This window comes from Chiloscyllium plagiosum, chromosome 43 (genome assembly GCF_004010195.1).
Source record: "Chiloscyllium plagiosum isolate BGI_BamShark_2017 chromosome 43, ASM401019v2, whole genome shotgun sequence".
NCBI lineage: Eukaryota > Metazoa > Chordata > Chondrichthyes > Orectolobiformes > Hemiscylliidae > Chiloscyllium > Chiloscyllium plagiosum.
In genome coordinates this window covers 6,791,003-6,812,554 of record NC_057752.1, presented here as the reverse complement: position 1 = coordinate 6,812,554, position 21,552 = coordinate 6,791,003, and the positions used below count along the sequence as shown (strand labels likewise).

The 21,552-nt window shown below is 37.1% G+C and overlaps 1 protein-coding gene across 6 annotated transcripts in view; it reads right to left on the bottom strand.

Annotated features, from left to right (window-relative positions):
* Positions 1-885: 885 nt before the first annotated feature.
* Positions 886-21,552, bottom strand: part of ikzf4 (IKAROS family zinc finger 4) — a 140,126-nt gene continuing 119,459 nt past the window's right edge. For 5 of the 6 annotated variants that reach the window (XM_043681863.1, XM_043681862.1, XM_043681861.1 and 2 more), the window contains 2 exons: positions 15,401-15,535; positions 886-13,489 (listed from right to left, as the gene is read on the bottom strand). In XM_043681863.1, coding sequence (XP_043537798.1) covers positions 12,765-13,489; positions 15,401-15,535 — 860 coding nt within the window. In that variant the 3' untranslated portion in view covers positions 886-12,764. The remainder of the gene's footprint in view (positions 13,490-15,400; positions 15,536-21,552) is intronic. The other variant, XM_043681860.1, reaches the window with a different exon arrangement.

Below are 21,552 nucleotides of genomic sequence, written 5' to 3'. Positions count from 1 at the left end.
ACCTAGCAACCCATTTCTCCTCCCGAAATGAGGCAAGTTTGGGTTTAATTCTTTACAGAAGACCACAAATAGGCACAGAATCAAACATTTACATTTTCATTGTGCTCATGTCTTTCCTTCCAGTATGAAATTTCCTAATTTGTACAAGGACTCCACAAGTTTCAGTTGAGAACACTTGTTAAATGGAAGCAAGCATACATTTAAGCATACAATTTGTTTAAACATGGAACATTTAGGTTGAAGAGACATTCCAGAATGTAAGCACATCATCAAGAAGGCCATATTTCAGATAAGATGCTGAATTGAGGTCCCATTTGCCCTCTCAGGTGGATGTAAACAATCCCATAGCATTATTGGAAGAGCAGGGAGTTTTCCTGGCATCCTGCCCAACCTTCTTACCTTGACACCATCAGAAACAAACTAAATAGCCATTTCATCTTATTTGCTGTTTATGGGCCCCTACTGTGTTCAAAATGTTTGCTGCACTTGCTTATAAAAAAAGTGATCGTACTTCAAAGTAATTAATTAGAAATGAAATACTTTGAGCATTTGAGAGATGTAATAAAGTGCTATAATAAATGAGAGTGCTATATAGATACAATTTCTTTCTGTCAAAACACATGCTTAGGTAACTTATCTCATTGCTCTTTGTTGGTCCTTGCTATGCGCATATTGGCTGCCGCATTTGCCTACATGCCAACAGTAACTATACTTCAAAATGTGTGACATGGAATGTCTTGACATGTGAAAAACAGAAATGACATGGTAAGCTTCCTTGCATTTATAGTGTAGCCAATAATTTGTCTGGCCATGTCATTACAAAGTTGAGCAATCATAGAGCACTATGTACAGTTGAAATTTAAAAAGAATAAACACTTCAACGGGTTCCTGAGTTTTTCAAGTTTATTTTAGTAGACCTTCAGCCATGACAGTACAAAACTTACAGTAGTTTTTCTCCAGTACACAAATATATATAATTATAATATAATACATGTACAAAGGCTCTGGAGCAGTTTTTAAAAGCAACATAATGCAATTCATATTGATCACAGGAGAAAAAAAGTCAAGACAATAACGGTCTGTTATCGTACTTACACACAAACGTATACGAATAAGTCCATCAAGAAAACTACTGTAAAGAGACAGTGGAGTATTGCACTTGGAATTCCGTACATTTGTATAAAAACACAATATTCACGCATTTTAAACACGCTATGGGTCAGCTTTTTTGAGGCAGCACATCTTTATTAAGATTACACTTTACTGTCCTCAAACCAATTAATAACGGCTTCAAACTAAACAAAATGTTACATCTACAGGTTAAAAAACTGCTTGCAAAAATCAAATCAGCAAGGTACAACGATTGCGATTATTCATAATTGATAGTCGATCCAGAATAGTCAGTTCATCATTGCTAATGTCATATTCACATTTTCATGAGGTATATAAGAATATGTGCATGTTTTGTTTAAAAAAAACACAAAGGAATTGAGGGACTGGGCTTTTACCTTTTTCCTAATCAGAAAACAAAAGTTTAGGAATTTTTTCCATATAGCCAAAAACATGCAGTCTACTTCACTTCAGCAGGTATGTGTTGTACTTCTAAGTGTTTAAACTTTTTAAAAAAAAGTTTCCCTCGAAACTTCTTTAGGTTAGAGAAGTATATCATTATGCAGTCTATAAAAACACCACAGTGAAATAGAAACAGAAAATGGCACGATACACAGGTCTCTCAGCGCCTGAGAAAAGTTTGATCCATCATTTCTCAGATGTTGGTTGACCTGTAAGTATACCATTATTTTAGGTTCCAGCATTTACACATTTTACTTCTGGCTACACAAACAGTGTACAACTAATATAAATATCTCACAGTCTCCCCGCTGCAAATAACAATCTCATCATATATTGAAATGGATTAGTTCAATACCTCAAAACGAATATACTTCCAGACAAGCGTCCTAAAACAGAACTAGTACACTGTACTCAAGTACTGACCAGTTCCTGGGGATAAAGTGAAGTTTAAAAATGAGCTTACACTTTATAATCAATAAAATGATGACCTTCACATTGTCCCTCAATTGTTGGGTCTCCAACCCAGGAACAAAAGCTTCCTGTAACCATATATAACAATCTTATCCTTTTCAGCTGATAAATATAAAAGGATCACCCATTGCTACCATTAGACTTAATTTATTGGTTAAAAACCAAACTAGAGAAATGAAAGTCACTTTTATACCAGTTGCACAACACGCACTCAACAGTTGAAATGGTGACACACTGGTAAGCACTAGTGCTTCATTCTCATGTACTGCAACTCAAAATGTTTTTCTAGGGATCAAAGTTTGACATGGCAACCAACAACTGTACTAAAACCTTAGTGACAATGATGCTGTTTATTGGGAGGGTGACAGATTGTGTGTCAAGGAAACCCTTCAACTTAGCACTGAAATCAGATAATTAAAGGACACTGTGTTTAACATTTTCACAACCTCTAGTTAGGACTATGAAACTCCAAAACAAGGCATGGGCAGATTGTTGTAACTGCTATTATCTTGCTATGCAGTAAGATTGCTCATAAACAAAATATAAAATATTATATGCTTAATTTTTTAACATTAGAAACTGGCAAACAGGGTAACTTTGACAAATATGATTATTTGTGAGCAAAAAGGCTTCTCTCATAGAAGCTAGGAAACCAGCATTCTTGGTACACAGGTAAGAAAAGAATAGCAGCTCCCCAGGTCACAGTGCCTGCACGTTGTAAATACTGCTTTGGTATTTTCAGAGCTGTCCTGGTGGGTGGATCCTCTGGCCTGCACCCCCAGAAACCCAGACAGTACCATTTAAACATGTCAGAAAAGGGGCACTTACAGTCTTTGGCCTTATTTCATGGTAGTCATGTTTGCTGGGCACCCCAAAATGGCTCCCAATGTAGCTTGCCACTGAATCCTGGAAGACTCTGGAGCAAGCCAAAGATCTAAAGCTAGATCCCAGTAATTTGTTTTTAAAGTCTCTCCCTCTTACATTATTAATCTCCATCAGTAGCCAAAATTACCAGGGCCAGAGGCAGCTACAAATGGGAGAAGCCCAAAACTGCTTTTAATTTTTCTGTTCCTGGTGCTCAGGCCCTTCTGGACCATTTAAATGACCTGGAACATGACGCTGGAGCAAACTTGAGGTTGGACAGATGTAGCACACTTAGCGTGTCTTCAGTGCCTGGGCAGAGGGAAGTCAGACTCAAAAAATGCTGGTACATTTAAACTTAATTTTAAATCTTTAGGAACTGACAGACACCAAGATAAAGCTGAAAAATACAGTTGCTAGTGAGATTACATTTTAACAGTCTAAAGATCAGATTTCCAAGCTATTTTAGTGCTAAACGGCTCAGCTGTGTCCTGAATAGGTTAGTTTTTGTACTGTAGCATATTACGTACTGTCCTTAAGTGCAAGATAAAAACATCTTCCGAGAATGAAGTTCTTTTTAATGCACAACTTAAAAAGTAACAAAAGAGAATATTTGGACAAATACACAAAGTTACAGTGGAGACACACAAATTCATCCAAAACGTGTGATGTGCCTTTTGAAAGGCTACTTCTCTCATAGTACAGCATGTGCTTGATGCTGATAGAATTAAATTTGAAACACAGACATATAATTGCAGTGGTCTCAAATGCATCAAGAAGATCAAATGAGTTCTGACAGAAAGTGACACAATGACTAACTGGAAAAAAATCCATTATATTGCCAATAATGTGCAATCATGCAGATGGTAATTTTGATGGATAGCAGTGAAAGGAAGTTGATATTTCACAAGTAAAACAGATAATCGCCAAGTGCAGATATTTGTGAGACTACTGGCTGCAAATTATTTTAAAGATTCACAAATTACAAAAACAATTTGTTGAGAAAGTTGTTTGGTAATAATTTTGCGCTCTCCAAGTAAAGTGTGTCAAGATTTGTGAAAATTAATTATTTTGCATTGTGTCCACCGGCTAGGTGAAATTGAGCTCTCCCAGGTGAGGTTTAAAACAGTCAGATCCAGAGCAAAGCTGCACCAGTGCAAGCACTTTCATTTTCCACATCAGCCTGTGGACTTGTGGAGATTTGCGCAGTTATAAATACAATTTCAGATTACAAACCTTTGCCCATTACCATTTGGGCTGAGACAACCCAGACATGGTTCAAGTAGGGCACAATGCAGCTGGTTAAGAATGAATATGACCATGTTTGGATTTCAGTCCAGTTCTCAGAAGTAAAAGTCAAAATGTGGTACCAGCCTAACTGCAAGATATGTTGAACATTATTCTGGGGTCAGCACAACTATGGAGTTTTTTTTTAAGAAAACAAATCAAGCACAGTCATTGTAAAGTAGCTCATTTTATTGATCTGAAATACTCACATTAAACTAGACAGATATTCTCAGATGCAGCTACTTTCCAAGACGATTCTCTAAGCTGTTTGAGTACTTGACTTGTCCACTGGAAATAAGTAAGTGCTGCACTAAAATTTTATCCAAATCTCTTTTTTTTTTGAGGACAATGCAACTTCAATTATTGAAAAGGTTGAAAACTCAAAAGATGCACTTCTTTGATAAGACTTTCAGTCATCTCTCTTTGCCAAACATAACTTTCCTTGTACCAAATCACAAAGTCTTTTGGAACATTCCTTTTGTTAAAGATATATAAAATACAAGTTGTTTCTGTTAGGATTTATTCAAAGATATTATTTTTAGTGTAAAATTAAAATTTGTAATTTATCTTAAAATAATAGTCAATAGTTAAAAACATAATTAATTGTAGATGAAGAATATTATGAAAGGAAATTTAGTATTAAAATTTAATTGTTTTTGGTGTTTTATGTGAAAAATGACAAATTAAATGAACAATCAACTGACAACAGAAATGATCGATTATCAAGTTCTTAAATAATTCAACTAAACAACCACTAATCACTGCACCAGCTATAAATATTGACAAAGTGCTTTGGAAAGCTGTTTGAAAAAGGTTCAAGTTGTTAGCTTTTGCTTATGTGACTGCAAAAGCTTGATTACTTCAGAAATCAAACACTTCTTGTACGAAACTATATATTTCATACAAAGACCAGTGTCCCAAGGTAACACAGGTAGAACCACAGTTTTGTTGTGTTTTGTAAAGTTATATGATTCACAGTCAAGAATGAGAGCAAAATTAAAAGTGATGACTATTTAAATCTCTTTACTGCAACAAACATACACATAAGAGTGGGCATTTTATTCTCAATCAATCATCACAGTAATACAGTATTCTTATTTTGCGCTCATTCATAAACTGAATACATACTTACAGTGGATAGAAAAACAGGAAGCTTAATAAAGGGAGTAATTTCATTCCAGATTTAGAATACTACAAAGGAAAAACCTTTTTGCTTTTGTTCTGCACAGTGACTGCATTTAAAAGCATTTAACCTAATATAATATGTTTTTTCCTTGGTTGGATCAAAGTAAAAGTATAGGAGGCAAAAAAATCCTCAGAATATATGTCATTAAAAAGTCACAATCCAAATATAATTCACCCGTTACCTGTAAACGGTAAGTGCAATATATTTAGATCAGACCAAAAAGAGGTACATAAATTATATAATATACAGTTGATATTATATAATTTTATATATACAGAATAGAGTCATCACTAAGTGACACTAACAAAAAGGTAGGCTGCCAAATTGTTATTAAAACAGTCTCTCATCACTGATTTCAAGCAGGCTTGAAGTTTTCTGCTACATCTAAATTATGTTCGAAAACACTAGGTTATGGTAAAAGAAAAACTATGAACTTCATTATCAGCAATTTAGCTCTCATTTCAATTAACTTATTAACTATCAGGTACTACAGCAAAATTTACAAACAAGACTCAAACAATTCCTCCCTTGCATTTTCCTCAATGTGCCTTTTAAACATTATTCTCTGCTTGATTTTGTGATAGTGAGCATTCTTAAGAGGGTTCCCTCACCCCTCCTAACAAATGTACCCAAGTGTTTACATTTTTACCCCAGCAAAGTAAAACTGAAGAATGCAGATGTGTGGAAGGAAGGTTAAAAAGGTCTCTTGGTTTAAACTAATATTGTCATGCGTAAAAAAACGTTTCTGGATTTACAGTTTTAAACCAAAACAAATTTCCAAAGTGGATCAAATTAATTTTCCTGAAAAATAATTTAAGGTTAAAAATTCTCAATTTAATTACTGACCCTAGAAATAACTAAGGCTCTTCACACAAAAAAATGCATGAATTAGGAAAGATATAGATAGGTTTCTCGAAACTCAAGATGTCAAGGGATCTAGGGATAAAGTGGGAGGATGGTGTTGAGATCACATTGAATGGTGGAACAAGTTTGATGGGCTGAATGACCTTTGGCTCCAATAATGCATACTTTAAGACCTATAATTTGATCCAACTTAAGTGCAGGTCTATGGCAAAGGATAAATAGCATATTAATGCAATTCAACTCAGATTCAATGCAATATCTTCAAACCAGTTTCACTCCCATCCCTTCATTCCAGATAAAACAGGGCATAATTCAAATAAAAATAAATATAAACATCCTCCAGCAGTTCCCCTCATCAGTAGACATTTGCCTGAAGTGCTTAAAGTGGGTGATCCTTCAAGATTACAAGCAAGTTACTTCACTTACAAAGCAAGGCGCTGAAGAGCAATCAATATCTCATACCAATTTTTGGACGAAAAGGCAAAAAGCATAAATGCAAAACTCTCTAAGCATTTCAAAGAAAAACTATTTTGCTGTTGCTGTAAAATCCATTTGCTTCCTAGAGGAACTGACAATTTTACAAAATCACTGGTAAGCTTTGGTGGTTGTTGAATATGAGAAAATATTAACTGTGATAACCATACATAAGTAGTTGAACTGTGGCTTAATTTACAAATTTCATAACTTAAATGTTTGTTCCCTCCAGAATTCTTCCCCTTACAAGACACAATCCCACTTTTTTTGTGCCAGAGGGTCAGGTACTGTTCCACAAACTCACATGGGAATATTACTCTCTCTCTAGATCAGTAGTACAAGAACTGCATTTGCATCAGAATAGTTTCAGTCTAAACTGTGCCTCCCCAAAAGGATGCATGTGAAGAGTTTGGTTGAGAAGTGTTAATAGAAAATTGACCATATAAGCTGTGTATTGAGGGGTTTAAGATAAATCAATAACGTCATTATTGACAATGCCATGGTTTGTTCCAACAGCAATTTAATAACCTCAAAACCACCACAGGATAAGGGACTTTAATACCTGAGGATTTTCGAATTAAACTTTATTTTTTGGTGCCTTGCTCAGCGTATTGTATAATGCTCTTTGGAAATTGTACATAGATGTGCACAGGGGAAGGTCGGAAAGTAAACTCGAGTTCTCTAATGTGGAATATATATTGGGTGCACTACCTTCCAGCAATCAGATACCAAAATATCTCAAGACCTGTCATGTTTTACATTTATTTCCACATTGCCATTAAAGACTTTTGCCACTTCAAAATTTCCACATTTGAAAGATCAGAGTAAAAGCAAAAATCACAAAAAACATGAAGGAATGACAAACACTACATATAATACAGCAACTTTAATACAGAAGAGGGAATCAAAAGCAATAACTCTGCTGAGTTCAGAAAACAATGATAAACAATTCAGGCTTCATTCTGGTAGCATATGCTGTTATCTGAATACTTGTTATTGTTTTGCAATTCACTCACTAGTACCTATTACTGTACAATACAGAGGTCACAGCATATCTATGAGCTTTTTCAAGGGAAAGGGGAGGGATAATGAACAAATTGATAGCAGTTCTCAAAAAATCATCCAAGGAAAGAACTTTACAACCACAATGGATTATCTCAAATGTTCTCAAATTATTTATGAAGGACTTTAACAATTGAGGAACACCAATGTTAAATTCTTTTAGCCACCTGAAACTTTTAGTCCAGACTTCATCAGAGTTAACTTCTCATCAACCAGTATTTGAATGGGTGACAGAGATACTACTCCCTGGTACTTTAAAATTATAATATTCATAACTTTAGGACAATTGCTCAAACTAGAATAGTCTTAAAATTACAATGATTAACTAGTGGACTGATAACTGAGGAAACCAACAGCACAAAACCACATGAATTTGCAGAAAAATTAAACTTGCACGTAGCTGGTGGGAATCAAAATATCAATATATGGAGGAGCTCCTTCAAGAAATGTTAAAAACATATGTAATGAAAATTTAGCAAAGACATGCTGTGGAAATCCACCTGTGCAAAACGCATTGGCACATTTGATTCTATTGAAAGTTTTACCAGTGCAGACTTAAGTCTATCATCAAATCATCAACCCAATTAATGCCCAAACCCAAAGTTGCTGAGCTGGTAGCTTTATATTTTCCAAAGTTTCAGCCAAAGAAAATCTCAAGTCACTGCAGAGAACATTTCGTTTTCTGTATGTTTTTGATAGTCTCATATAATCTTGTTTACTTCCACAAAAAAAAAACATAATGGGGTTGCATTACGAATGATCTCCATTCATATTCTTGCAAAGTGGCTCAGAAAGTCCATGCAAGCATTAGGACAGGTCACAATAACCCCACTACCATTATGGGCATAGCAACATTCAAGTCACACATCAAGTCATATGCACTAATTCAATAAATCCTCTACCTAGAATTTCCCAAAATAATAAAACCAATCAAGATTTTCTTCCCCCCCATTTCTGTGGGTTAGAGAATGTGGTGGTGATTTGCATCTTGAGATTCCTTGGCATGTACTCTGTTTACAGCACAAAGTAAGATAGCTAGAATTTATTTAGATGGTAGCAAGCAAACTGCTAGAATGTCATAAGGTCAAAAAGATGAAGTTATTTTCCCTACTGAAGATGAATTCATAATGGACTACACTGCACCCAAAATTTATCACTAATTTGATTAGGGGACTATATTATTCAAAATATTTTGCGCAGCTTTGAATGTTTTCAACACAGCAAAAAAAATGAAATGGTGCTGCAGTTTAAACCTGCAAGGCACTATTCCAGAATCGATGTTTTTGAAAAAAAAGCAACTCCCTTTAAGGAGAATAGCATCATATCTGCTCATTGGCTCCAGACAGAACAGTTTGTGATTCTAAGTCAATCCCCACCTGGCACTGAATAATATGTTTAAAGATGACAAATATAAAAACAACCTACAATGCTTTCCCCATAAATTAAAGGGATGGAAGGCTATTTATTTCTAATTATTTTGAAAGTGCCTCAAGATTAAAACAGGTGAACTGAGATTTAAACTTGAAAGCAAGTTTCCTTGACATAGTTTGTGATCAGACAATGGGTGCCATTTTAATGGCTGACCAAATGTTGCCATGAAGACCCCTTATTAATAGCAAATAAAAGCAAAATGTAATCTGGTTCTAAGTGTACATTACCTGATTCAGAAACTTACTGGAATGCTGGTTGGTGCAGATTTTCTTCCTTCAGGCAGATCTGCTCAACACCACAGTGAATAACTATTTTTGAAAGGAGATGCCTTTTAAGGTCAGGTACAAGCAGAGCTCCATTACCAGAGTCAAAACCTTTAATCAATTTTACTGCACTAGGGTGATATTCTCAATTCACAAATGCTCAACCTTTGTGGCCTTTTGCAGTTGGATTGCAAACTTAGCGCACTTAATTTGCCAAAAATGGTACCATTAAGCGACATGTGCAAGCGTTAAAAAAGGCGCAAAAAGCATGTTGGACAGATAAACTTGAAGTCTTTAGCACAAATCTCCTACAATGAACAATGATCCACCACCATTGCTTAGGATTTCCTTGTTATGGTTGAAAGCAACTTCTCATCTTAATTTCCATAAGGAGCCACTTTTTATTTATAATTTTATTTAAAAGCTGGCTCAGAAACAACAACCAAATTTAAAACTTTGTCCCTTTGCATCTAATTCAACTTTGACAGGGCAGATAAAATTTGTTTCCAAGTTTCTCTGTCCCGACAGCTTAGTGGACTAGCTGTGTTACAGGGACTGTCCCATTCCTTCAGGGACTAGAAATACAAGATTGTATTGAGCTCAGACATAGAAATTTCTACTAATATAGCAGGACCTTTTAAAGTAGATTTAAATAATTGTACTTTGCACAGATTAAACTTATATCTTACAAGTGTGCTCAAAATAACGGATGAAAAAATGAAGGAAGGCATTGAAGTTACATGTAGAGTCTACATAAGACATTGGAAGCTAACTTGTGCTGCCCTAGCAGTGTGCAACACATTTACGTGTTGAAATTCAATGTGCAAAGACAATTTAAATCTACAAATTCAAAGAAAAATTCTTAGAAGTGTCAGTTCAAAACAAATTAATCACGGAAAACCAGAAAAAGGAAAGTGGTTAAGAACTAGGGTTGGACAAAAGAAAACTATGACCCAGTAATCACCTTGAAAACTCAATGTAGAGTTTGCATCAGTGACTTGGAAACTGACAATGTCATAGTTTCCCTCTTTATAAAAACCTATTAACTGAAAAAAAATGTCCTTTTTGGAACAGCAGTTGATTAACCTAGTAAAGATATGCAATCATGGCTGTGTGCATTCATACAATATTCTTTATTAGAAGGGAGAGGGATTGTAATCTTTCCTCTTGCTTTTCTTCCGCTCTCTTACCCACATCCCTAAAGAAAAGCTTTCCAGTGCCTCATTGGATCGCAGTAGCCAATATCCAACTCCTATAGATGTTCCATCCAGGAAGCAACATTGAACTTGTTACTATTCACTGTGAATGTGGCTGAAGTGGCCCAGGTCTGGAATTGGAGCTGACAACACAGGTGTGTGAAGCATATGAATTTTTATACTATAGAATTTTAAAATTATAAATATGAATGCTGACAATATTTAAAAACCTCAACATTTGGGAAAGTCTTTTTAATAGATAACACATTAATTGTTTAAAATATATTAACCTTCTTCCTGCAACCATATTTGGTCAGAACTAAAATATTTATATAATATGATTAAAGTTTTAAAACTGCACATTCCTACATAACACTCACATTTCTTCACAGCTTCTAATACAAATGCTGCTCCAGTGTTGGCGAGCACGAACACAGATGGCTACCTCTCTTCAGAGTGTTAAGCACTGCAGTGTCTCAGCCAAAAACTAAAGGAACTCAATATGCACATGGTGGTTAATGAATTGAAATATCGACTTTGCGGAAGGTTTAAACTTTAGACAGTACATATATTAACTATACCGCCAGACCACAAGTCAATATTTTATTAGAACAGGGCACTGATGCTCTTAACCATGAAACTGAGCAATAGAAACTATCATACACCAACAAGTCTGTGCATTTTATTGTGTATACATTGTCTAAATGGTTGGCTACACATTGACATAAAACAGCTTTCTTGGTGGTGAAGGGGAAGGGGAATAGGCAAGGTGTTAATTACCTATGACCATTAGCCACCAATTCAAAGCCTCTTGTAATCCACGGTTGCATCATGGTAGTTATAATATCCAATAGCGATAACGAGGTAGTTTGGATTACCTATTTTATAAATGGTCTGATTTAATGACAATAGCTCCTGAAATTCCACTCATCCCCCATGGCTTAATGACCCTGTACTGTGTATTGTCAGGGTACTTCTGTTGCTCAGCAGACAGGCTGATCACTTTGCACAGGGCAAGACGGTGCACTGGTTCAACAGAGATTTTACAAAGCTCACCACATGTACAGGAGGCAAGTGAAGATGAACTATTGACAGGGTTTGAATTTGTAACCACAGTGACAAAGGAGGCACATAAACTACTACATCATTGGGAATCTTCAAATTGAAGCAGTTAAAAACTTTTGTTCTTTTTAAAAAGGTTAATTTTGACAATAAATCCCTCCCCCACCCCCAATACTATCACAGAATCTGGCTGAACATCTTAAATTACATAACTGGGTAATCAAGTTACAATACTCTGGGATTAATCCACAGGTTTTGAACCAGGACTTGGAAACAAAAACAGGCAAGTCATATCTTTAGTTAAAAGTGTCAAAATTTCAAAGATGTTCAAACTCCTAAACTCACAAATATTAAAAATGGGCACCTGTAAAATTTCATATTTCAAAGACAAATGTGGCTAAGACATAAACGTAGGTAGTTCTCTTTGATTCAGATAATTTGGTCAAATTAATTTTATTTTTCTAAGTTCAGAATTCATACAGTGCTAAAGGGGATCAGTAAATGGTTTCCACCTAATGCTGCTCTTCTAAAGTTACACATGATCTTCAGGGTTTAAGAACAGCTGATGTCTCTACTCTCTGGATGGTGCAAAACCAGTTGAAGTCCATTAAATTGAGTGCTTTGTTAGGAATAAAATCATATTTTTAATTCATCCCTACAAAGCAAAGCCTACCTATACTGCCTTATGTACATAAAATAATCAGTGCTTCAAAAAAAAAAGTACCTTAATCCAAATCTTCATTAACTGGCATCAACTGTAAAATTGGGTTCCTAGAAATATTCATTGCTCCTTTCCACCAGAGCTCAACTAAATAAATTTAAGGTTAGCATCTTTGGGTCAAAAGATGCAACAAAAAAATTCCAGATGGGGAATATTTAGTTTTAATTTTAAAAACAGAGCCAAATTTAACCCCAGTTTATTCTGTAGATTAATCCCTGAAAACAATTACCTTGTCCAACCCTAGTAAGAACACCTCCTTCTTTAGATGAAGCCAGAGCAAGGGGCATAGAAAACTGTAGTCCATATGGCCCTCTCTAACTCACTTTGTGCTCTCCTCTGACAATGTGTGAGGAGAATTCGTACCGATCCTGGCTGTGATGGCCGCAGATGTTGCATTCAAAAGGGTCTCTGAATCCATGGCAACCCATGTGAATGGTAAACATTACGTGGTCAAGAAAGAGAACCCGGCAGTGGTTACACTTATAAGCCTTAACTTGTTCTCCATCTTCATTTAAGACTCTTAGGACCTCTTTGGCTGAGCTTTGAGCTGCTTTGGCAGATGATGGGGGCTCCTGTGCCTTTGGGTCCTCTTTGGAATAGGCCGGGCTTTGCCTTATGGCATAGTTACTGGGGAAAGTTTGGGCATTCCTGTCTTCATGGCTGCTTTCTGTATCTGTGGAATCATGGCAGCCATTGCTTGGAGACACTCCAAGCTCTACCAGTTGGTTTTTTGCTCTAGAATTCAGATGTTCTGGCATATCTTCGTGGCCTTCTGCTGCCTCTCTACTTCCCTGTGCCTCAGCTCGGCTGTGGATGGGATGTACATGGGAGTAGACAGCACTGATCACTGGTGTGATCTCCGGTGTGCAACTCGTCATGGGGAGCCTCGGAGGCCTCATTGCTTCTGTTCCTAGATAGGACAGTGCACTGCCCAAATTCTGGTCCATGGGGTGAGGAGCCATCATCTCTACATCCTTCTCAAAATTGGAGTTCACCTCAAAGTGAACATCAGTTAGGTTGAGGCGTATGTGTTTATCACCTGAAAAGAAAGGATTAGGATTTAAAATCAGAGAATAACAGAAATAAATCAGTAAGCTAGGGAGGTTAGAGGCAACTCTCTCCCCTCCCCCCGGTCTAACCAATTCTGTTACATCAAATACTGTAAATGAAATCCCTACCCAAGTTAACAATTTTGGTTTCAGGAATTGAAATTGTCATTTTACAAATTTTATTACAAAGACAACAGTCCAATTAAAAGAAAGATGTTTCAATATTCTTTCAGAAACATGTACAGCCTTCAAGTCAATATTGATTTAGTTTAAGTTCCAAATCAAGGATTGTCAAACTCTTGAATGTATTGCATGTTTCATCATCATAATGAATACATCAGGTAAAGCATTTTTGAAATCATAACCTTACAAAGGAGGTGGTGACAATTTAAGACAAGCCAAATTTAGACAGTAGATCAGCAACACAATTTTGAATTAGCACTGGAACAAAAATAATTGAAATCAAATACAACCAAAATTGACAGATTTCACTCTTCCACCTGACAGTGGGGAAAAAAAAACCTCAAAAATAAACAAGATTCCTCCTAATTTAGAGAGTCTCAAAAATCCCTACCCCAAAATCCAAATCCATTTTGCTTTGACAGGTGGTGGTTGAAATACCCTTTTTATTTAAGTATTAGATTGAATAAGAATCCCTACAGAATGGAAACAGGTCCTTTGACCCAACAAGTCCACACTGACCCTCCGAAGAGTGACCCACTCAGACCCATTCCCCTACTCTATATTTACCCCTGACTATGCACCTAACACTATAGGCAATTTAGCACGGCCAATTCACCTGACCTGCACATCTTTGGAATGTGGGAGGAAACCGGAGCACCTGGAGGAAACCCACACAGACACGGGGAGAATGTGCAAACTCCACAGAGTCAGTCGCACGAGGTTGGAATTGAACCCGGGTCCCTGGTGCTGTGAGGCAGCAGTGCTAACCACTGAGCCACCGTGCCACCCCAGCATTCTGATAGAAGTATTCAAAAATCAAGAAAACTCTGGACAGGGCAAATAGGGAGAAAATGTTTTCCACTTATGGAATGATCGAGAATGAGAGGGTACAAATTTAAAGTAATGAGTAAATAAAAAGTGATACAAGGACAAGCTTTTTCATATTGTAAATGGTTGGGATCTGGAATATACTGCCTCATTTGAGGTATTCAAAAGGGAATTCGATGGCTGTTTGAAAAGAAAGAATTTGCAGGGTTATGTGGAGAAGGCAAGAGAATGACAGTAAGTGAAATGCTCATCTGGAGAGCTAGCCCAGAAATGATCAGGCTGACTGATGTTCTTCTGTGTTACATTATCCTCAGTGATTTGGCCATTAAATATTAAAACTTCACTACTTCCACCCAAGAATCGAATAAAGCCATCTTTAATTTAGGGATGGTAATACGAAAGAATTATATGCCACGTGTTTAAGACCAACTTAAGAACTTTCAATGCTCGCTCTCAATCTGAGAATAAAAGAATGATATAATAAAAGAATGATATAATAAAAGAAAATGTAGCCCAAAACATTAACAAGATGAAAATTATGACAAAATTTAATTTTTTCACTTGTGTTAAAATTTGCAATTTTGTAGAAAATTATACCGTACATACACAATGAACCAGAATTCTGCACAAAATGGTGAAGCAAAATCAATACTATATGCAGCCAAAATCACCATTATACAGAATGCAGTGGCTCCACTACACTTAATTGCATTACCCAATTTGCTCTTTGTAGGATTGAGATCCTCAAATTCAAAAATAAATGAATACATTTAAGTGGTCAAGTTGATAGGCATTTTTAAAGGGCTAAGGCATGGAAAAATACAGTTAGACAACAACCTAACACTTCACTGCCCTTCTGGGACATATAAAAAATACACAGAAGCTCTTACCCACAAATTTCTGCGGAGTAGATCTTTTTCGTTTTGCAATGGTGTTAGCAAGCCTATCTATAAAAGAAGGCCTGTCAGGGGCTGGCTGAAGGATATGGTCAGGCATCACATCCATGTCACGGTTCTCCTCCCCTGCTGATGAGAGAAAGCACCCTAAAATCTGGTGATCAACTGATGCACATTGTACAGGCAGCATTGGGAACAACAGTGGAAGTTGCTTTGAACCAGCTTTAGCGATCATTTTAAACTGCACAAACGTTTAAATTCTTGTTCACCAATTCATTTTGGCAACAGAAACAGAGCTCCAATACATTCCACGAGGCATTTTGCGCATTTGCGCCACAATGAAAAGAGACCAAGAAACTGCCTATAAATTCTATAATTTTGCCAGCCTTTAAATGAATTTTCTGGAAAATGTTGTAGAAGCAGAATTCATTTTAATTTTCTTTCAAGCAAGTTGCAGCACGAGTTATGCAAATTGAACCCCAACCTACACTGAGTGCACTCTCAACATTCATTGTGTGGCATTCTTAATGCAGTTATAGGTCATTGATTCATTCTGTTTGAGTAGCGCTAGGTCTTTAACTAGATCATATGTAAAAGGAGTTTGGACAACCTTGACAAAGTCTAAAGTAGCCGTGGGTCCACAGCACAACTGCCACTGATTAGACATTTGCTGGCAAATTCAGACAGGCCATAATAATTGCCAGTGTAGAAAGTAAAGTATTCTCTCAGGTGGTCTTTTGATCCAAAGTGCTAACAAAAACAGAAGAAGCCTTACTTGGTTGGGCTAGATGCCGACACTGGATGACTAAAGTGGAAAGTGTTCCTCAGTATGGGCATCTTCTCATCTTGAGAGCTAAATTCATCTGGAACATTTTAAAAGGTACTGAGGTTGAACAAATCTTTGTTTGCACCAAGATATTTTATAATCGTTAAGGATATTGATTTGCCATCAAGTTTCATAATGTAAAGGAAGAGTATGAAAAGAATGGGATATCGGATTTCTATTAACACTCTTAATACCCCTTTATCATAGACCTCCAACCATTGCCACCATGTATACCCTCCATCCCTTTCCAGTTTCCTACGAAGCGGTGAATAACAAATAGCTGCAAATTTGCTCTGGCCATGATCATTTCACAGTGGTAGTATGAATGGTATTTTTTGTTCCATTACAAATACGAAGTTGGTTCTCCCAGCAGTTGCAACATTCTTTAGTTGAAGCATTTCCCCACGCTTGATTCCTGGTTTGGGTTAATGTAGATGTGTCTGTGTGTGTGTGTGTTACCTTGTGCAGGGTGGGCCTGAGGGAGAGGGTGGGGCGCAGAGAAAAAGACAACCAGTGTTCTTGCTCCAAATTACAATCCTTCTCTTGATTGACATCAAGTCATCAACATGGGATAAATGTAAAATATATATTCGAGACAAACACAGCTACTGGACCCATTTCAGCAGGTATTTTTCTGTGCAGTTGCAGCTATACTGAGTGTACTATCTAGTTGGTGTTACTGGTGACTTGATCACGATTACCACTTGATTGCTCCTACTTCATTTTCCATTCTTCCCAACCCATCTCCCAACCCCTTAAATTCTCTCCTGAAGATACCACGCTAGGATATAGTGGTCATCATATGCAGAAAATAGGTGGGGGAGCAGAATTTGCTCCTGAACAAAAACTATTTTTCACATACATTGTAAAGACAAAATCCCAGGACATAATTTAAGTATATTCACAAAAGCAGGATTTCAGTATCTCATCCAGTAGCCATTCTTCATGCATAAGCCTACAGTAAATGTCAGTTGGTTTTCAGACCATTCTTACTCTATACCTACAGAAAGTTTTGCTGTGGGGTTACAGGATAGTAATCAGAAGCCAAAACGAAAACATATTTCTGCTTCCTAAATGAGGGTGAAAAACTTAAATATTTAAGTTGTACCATTAGGTACAAAAATTGCATAATATTTGAGAGTCAGTTGGAGCGACACACTTTTTCTTTCTTTTGTAGTTTTCTTTAGGCATGCATGAAACCAAAAGTTTAAAATAACATGGTACAGTGGTCAGACGTGTTACTGGCCAGCTTTAAAAGTGCCAGTCAGGATATAAATGTAATCATCTAAACTACTTCAAATTAAGAAAGTTTTAAAAGATCTATTGCAAAAGGTTGCAATTCTGGAGCTGGTAAATGGCAAACAAGTGGTGACCTGATACCATGGAAACCAGCGATACATAGAAACCAGACTATAGAGCAATCTCAAGATTTATATGTCACATGCAGAAGTTGAACTAATATGCTGAAATCATTATAAGATTCAATGGATACAAATCTTACAAAGAAAGATATACAAGCAAGCCAATGTGAACTATCGCAAAGTGAGAGCCACAGAAACTTCCAGAAAATTTACATTTAATTTCTAGAATATACAATTCAGCAGATTCCTAAACACCAAGTCATTGCAAGAATTCACCATTGTTAACAGTATAACTGACCCAGTTTACAGACTGCATTTATTCATGCTGGAAATTAGATACTAAATCTACTGCATAAGTTGTTGTGAACTTGCAATGGTAGAAATAGCACAGCCCTCAAATTAACTGTTTCTGACATTAACATACAAAACAAAACTGTTAAAACCAAATACAAATAAATATTACATTAACTCATTAAGCTTTTGTGTTCTTTCAAAAATAATTTGGGATATCGCAACAATGGCATAGCAGCATTTATTGCCCTCTCATAGTAGCGCTATAGGCATCAAGGATCCAATTTTATGAACTGGAGAGGGGTGGTAGGTTCTTTCCGGTCATCAGTGGACTAGTTAATTATTTATAAAAATACAGTCTATTTTGGAGTGGAGGCTCACACTTACTGAATTTATTCTTCAAATGTAATGGTTACTGGACAAAGCCATAATTACTACACTACCTAGTACTACAAACAGTAATTTCCAGCCTTCAGCAAATTATGCATGGTGTATTGAAACATACATAACATGGCCTTTTATAGTTAATCTAAAACAATTACTTATGTAGCATTACACTTCACTATTTATTATCTCACATTTTCTTCGTATTATAAGCCATGCCACACTCCTCCTTTAAGGAGGTTAGATGGAAAAGTTATCATGTTCCCAAGTCTTGATGTACAAGTGGCCCAGTGTGACATTAATATTTGTTCCCATAAGATATGCTTGGAAATCAGAAATTTGACAGTCACAGGCAAAGAAAAATGACCTATCTTGTACAGTCTTCAACACTATTTGCATGATAGCATCTCTCACACCAAAGAAATTTGTCCAATCTGGACTGGTCCTGGAAATCACACTTTCTTTTTTCATCATATCATTAAGAACATCCCTTACATGACATCTTGCTCCCACATTGAATAAAAGGTACTGGCAATACAATAATTGTGTTTTTTTTAAAAACCTGCAGTAATCTTTAAAAAAAATCCCCCAAAAAACACCAAACCACAAACGAAAAATAGGCATGGGATGCAAAAAGAATGCTGGAGCTCAAATAATGCTGAAGAACCTACAAGTTCATTTAACTTCTTCATTTAGGCACTCCTCAAAAACCATGAAAGCACCACCAACTTGGGAGAAAACAAAACCTAGCTTGATACTCCAAGTTTTGCTATCAAAACCGATCCAAGATTGGCTCTCATTGCAAGAGTGTTTGAATGCTGCAGCAAGAAAGTCTTATTGCAGCTGGTTAGGACCTTGGTGTGACTATTCCAAGAGTGTTGTGTGCAGTTTTGGTTTCCTTACCTAAGAAAAGATACACATCATACAGGGAGAACAGCAAAAGGTTACCAGACTGATTCCTGGTATGGCAGGTAGGTCATATGAGGAGAGATTGGGTGGGTCTGTATTCATTAGAGTTTAGAAGAATCCAGAAGGAATCTCATTAAAACGTATAATATTCTGACAGAGTTGGACAGACTGGATTCAGGGATGATGTTATCCCTGGCTGGGATGGTTGAGAACAAGCGGGACACAGGCTCAGGATACTTTCACAGCCATTTCAGAATGAAACCAGAAGAAATTTCTTCATTCAGAGGATGGTGAACCTATGGAATTCTCTACCACAGAAGGCAATAGAGACAAAGATACTGAAAATTATAGATTTCAAGAAGTAAATACATTAAGTGTACGGGGAAAGTGCAGGAGTATGGCATTGAGATAAAGGATCAGCCATGACCATGTTGAATGGCACATTGTTTTCGATAGGCCAAATGGCTTATCCCTACTTTCCATCTTTGTGTTTTTGGATTCTGATTTTTGAAATAAATCCTTTAAGATGAAATCGAGGATTTGGTTTATTAACAAAACATCGGTTAACTGCTTTCCTCCTCCAACAACACGAACAATCAGAAAATTAAGGCAGGACAGGAGATAGGTTATAAATTACAAGTTTTGGTATATCCAGAGGCATTAAAAATCAGTTCACGAGTTACAACTTTCTGGAGGTCAATATCTAATAACACATTTCCTCTGTGAGCTGCACCCAGTTGTTCATCTTACATGCAAAAAGTGTAGGTTTTTTCAGCCAGTAACTTGGAGAGATATGGAGGGTCTGAGGCAGGCTGCCAACTCAGGGTCATGGTTTGCCTTTGGAGGCCAAAAAGCAACTGACAATGAATCCCAGAATTGTAGTCTTCTTGATCACCTGTTTCGACATGCTGTGACACACCTCCAGAGCAGAAAGTACTTGAACAGGATCTTCCAGCTCAGAAGTAGGGACATTACCACTGTGGCACAAGACCCCTCCCAGAATTTGAGCTATTTTAATCAGCCTACTCAGACATCCCATGACACGCATCCAGGGCAGGTGGGACCTGTACCCAGGTACTCCGTCCCAGAGGCAGGGATACAACCATTAACCGACAAGACCCCTCCCAGAATTGTATATTTAAGCAATTTAATAGGCTCAGGTTTTAGTCATATCTCAATGACAGACATTTCAGGTGCTGATTAAAAATTTGTCTATTGAGCAGTTCAAAAAAATGCTAACTGGAAGGTGAAACTAGCTGTAATTTTACTGCCCCCAGAGTTCTCATTGCAAGGTGAAGAGATCGTTATAAAAGTATGAGCACCCATTCTAATATAATGGGTTTGGTATTTTCCTTTGTCAAGAGGTGGCCCGCCTCTAAGCCCATTGGAATGAAATGCAGGGGGTTCAGAAACTTCTGGAAATATAATGTGATCAGCCTTAGCCATTTTAAGAGTTCAGCAAGGCTGTCCATTTTTAAATTAAACAGAATTTAAACATTAAAGCATCAAAGACGATAATTTGCTTTGGGATTTATCTTCATGCTCTCTGGCCATGAATGCCTTCATCCTTGGCAGAAAAACAATGAACTTTTGAAAAACGACATGTTTGAGGAGAAGAGAAAAAAAACTGTTAAGGCATAATTCTCATTCGTTCCAAATAAATAAAACATACACGTAGGTAGCAGAGGGATTGGTGATGCCCTGGTGTATTTTCTTTTCGAAACTGGAAAAGTTGCAAAATCTATCTTGAGTGTATTAGAGCATTTGAATTTCAGTTGCTCTGGAGCTCAGCTATGCGGTGGTAAAGCAGGTAATGGGCTTCCTGCTGCCTGATCTGTCTTACTCTGGGGGATTCTATTGCCTCCCCAGGGCTGTCCAGCTCCCCCCATTATAGCTTTTCAACCAGGGAAGGTATCTTCCTCCCTACCAATTATCTATGTGGGGAGCTCCCTGGATCCTTTGCAGACTTTGGGAAGGCAGCTCTGGTTAGCCAAGCTCTCCAGTTAGCCAATGAGGTGGTTAGCTTCTTTTCATCCACATTAATCTGCTGGGTTCTGAAACTTTCTGCCTTCTGAAAAATCCTGATATGCCGGCTTCCAAGAGATCAATTGTGTTAGGGGATTCTGTAGTCAGAGGTACAGACAGACGTTTTTGTGGCCAGCAGAGAAAAAGCAGAATGGTGTGTTGTTTCCCTGGTGCCAGGATCAAGGATGTCTGAGAGAGGGTGCAGAATGTTCTCACGGGGGAGAGGGGCTAACAGGAGGTCATTGTCCACATTGTAACCAATGATATAGGAAGGGAAAAGGTTGAGATTCTGAAGGGAGATTACAGAGAGTTAGGCAGAAATTTGAAAAGGAGGTCCTCAAGGGTAGTAA